This window comes from Pangasianodon hypophthalmus, chromosome 28, assembly GCF_027358585.1.
Source record: "Pangasianodon hypophthalmus isolate fPanHyp1 chromosome 28, fPanHyp1.pri, whole genome shotgun sequence".
NCBI classification, from domain to species: Eukaryota; Metazoa; Chordata; class Actinopteri; order Siluriformes; family Pangasiidae; genus Pangasianodon; species Pangasianodon hypophthalmus.
The window spans coordinates 16,369,249-16,371,748 of NC_069737.1; the positions used below are offsets into that span (position 1 = coordinate 16,369,249).

Sequence of the window (2,500 nt, forward strand, 5' to 3'; positions counted from 1 at the left end):
TGAACGGGCCACGGTTTAGTCATTCCATTGGTCGAGGGCAAGCGTATTCCTTTAACGATTGGCTGTTAGAGATGTCAATCAGAGAAGCCCAGCGCTGATTGGATAGCGCCGACGTTTCCGTTAGGAGGACTGTCGTCATCCGAACCTCCTTCAGTGACAACCGACCGTCGACGAAGGCTAAGCTGTAGAGGGGTCGTTATAAAGTGGACATTTCTGTAGGTAGGTTTATTAGAGCCGTGTAGCGCGACATGGATGATTTTGATATGCTCGGCGCGCCTCAGAGCAGCGCGGGGAACGGCGTGGCGGGTGAGGACGAGGACCCCGCCGCCGCTTTTCTCGCCCAGCAGGAGAGCGAGATCGCAGGCATAGAGAATGATGAAGGCTTCAGCATCCTGGACGGAGGAGAGGTTCCTCAGAGCCTCAGTGACAACAACGGTTAGATCATTTAATTCTCTTTTTAAAAACATGTTTTTTTAAATTAAATAAACACCTTTTTAATCTATTACTATTAGATTAACCTCGACACTAAGTACTTTTCCTGAAAAGAAAGAAATCCCTCAGCGTTTCTCGGCTTGGGCCGCATCCCAAATGAGCAGCTAGTGCACTAGGTAGGGTGCAGATTATTATTAACTCGCTCCCTATGGAATGCACCTGTATAGGGTTCGACAAGCCGTTTGGGAGTCGCTCGATAACATTAAAACGTCTTTTTTTTCCCCCTTCCCAGTAACATTCTCCCCTTCTAACAATCACAACATTATACTATTACCCTGACTATTAATTTTTATAACTATATCAGCAGAATTTGTTCGAATTTATCGCGAATTCGTCGAATCCGTTCTTTGCGCATGCGCAGGATCACTGTGGAGCTGATGGATTTTGGCGCATGCGCAGAAACGCTTAAAAAGATTGCTCCCATGTCCGAAATGGTGCCGTGTTCTCTATCCCTGTTCCCTATCGCAGTGCATTGTGGGTATTCTTTATTTTTTGGCTTGTATATTGAATAGACAAACTAAAATGAGTGAGTAAGGTGCAAATACAGAGATATGACAACTGAATAAAATAAAATAAAATAAAATAAACCTGCTCCTTGTCCAGATCCTGTCGCTTTTTATTGCTGCTTGTGCTGCAGGAAATGGAGGACACTTTAGATGTATTACAGGATTTCCTGCTCTGACTGAAAGTGCTGAAGATGAGCGGAAATGCCGAGTGATGATGGACATGAAGTCGGCTTTGAAGCCGTCTCACACACACACACACACACACACACACACACACACACACACACGGAGGATCTGAGTGTGGAACGTGAAGAGAGGTTTCGTGTGTAGCGTGTGTGTGTGTGTGTGTGTGTGTGTGATTAGAGGAGAACCTTTGGACCCGAGGCAGTGTGTGTGTGTGTGTGTGTGAGACAATAATTAACCAGGCGCAGTGGGGTTGTTGAGCTTTGACACCGTTTATGACGCTAAGACGACGCATTCGCTGTATATTTTTATATTATATTTATTATAAGTCATTACAGTAGAGTAAAGAGGAACAGTACGGAGGGCAGGTGTGCGGCGTCCAGGTGAGGCGAGGTGTGTACCTGTGCAGTCCGGCGTGTCTCATGTCTCAGACTCCGAGTTAAATAAATAATGATGAAGGATGTTATTTCATTACACACACTGAAGCCAGAAGCCTCGTTAAAGCCACTGGAAACTCACACACTTTACTAGTCCTCATCGCTTATTATTATTATTGTTATTGTTATTATTATTGTTATTATTATTATTATTATCAGTAAAGCTGGTCTGTGTCTGTGTGCAGGATAAAGTCTGATTTTCAGTACACTTCCTCCTCTTTCTTATACTAATTAAGTATAAAGTGGGCGTGGCTAATCTAATCTAAACTCTAAGCTCCGCCCTAACAGTCACAAGGCCCCGAGTCACTCGTCTCTTCCACACACCGCACTCACACTTTATCTGTCTCTTCCAGTGACCTAAAGAACGAAAGAGTCCTAGCGAGAGAGAGCTGCTGTAGCGTGCAAAAAGATAGCTCATGAAAGGAAGGGGATGGAGGGAAAGGAAGGGGATGGAGGGAAAGGAAGGGGATGGAGGGAAAGGAAGGAGACGGAGGGAAAGGAAGGAGACGGAGGGAAAGGAAGGGGACGGAGGGAAAGGAAGGGGACGGAGGGAAAGGAAGGGGACGGAGGGAAAGGAAGGAGACGGATGGTGGGAAGGGAAGGGGATGGAGGGAAAGGAAGGAGATGGATGGAGGGAAGGGAAGGAGATGGAGAGAAAGGAAGGAGATGGATGGAGGGAAGGGAAGGAGATGGAGAGAAAGGAAGGGGATGGATGGTGGGAAGGGAAGGAGATGGAGAGAAAGGAAGGGGATGGATGGTGGGAAGGGAAGGGGATGGAGGGAAAGGAAGGAGATGGATGGTGGGAAGGGAAGGGGATGGAGGGAAAGGAAGGAGATGGATGGAGGGAAGGGAAGGAGATGGAGAGAAAGGAAGGGGATGGAT

The 2,500-nt window shown here is 46.8% G+C and overlaps 1 protein-coding gene across 3 annotated transcripts in view; it reads left to right on the plus strand.

The window, feature by feature from the left end:
• The first annotated feature begins 120 nt into the window (after nucleotides 1-120).
• clta (clathrin, light chain A) overlaps nucleotides 121-2,500 on the plus strand; it is a 13,136-nt gene continuing 10,756 nt past the window's right edge. The window contains exon 1 of one of the 3 annotated variants that reach the window (XM_053231002.1): nucleotides 121-435. In XM_053231002.1, coding sequence (XP_053086977.1) covers nucleotides 249-435 — 187 coding nt within the window. In that variant the 5' untranslated portion in view covers nucleotides 121-248. The remainder of the gene's footprint in view (nucleotides 436-2,500) is intronic. The other 2 variants (XM_053231003.1, XM_053231004.1) reach the window with 2 other exon arrangements.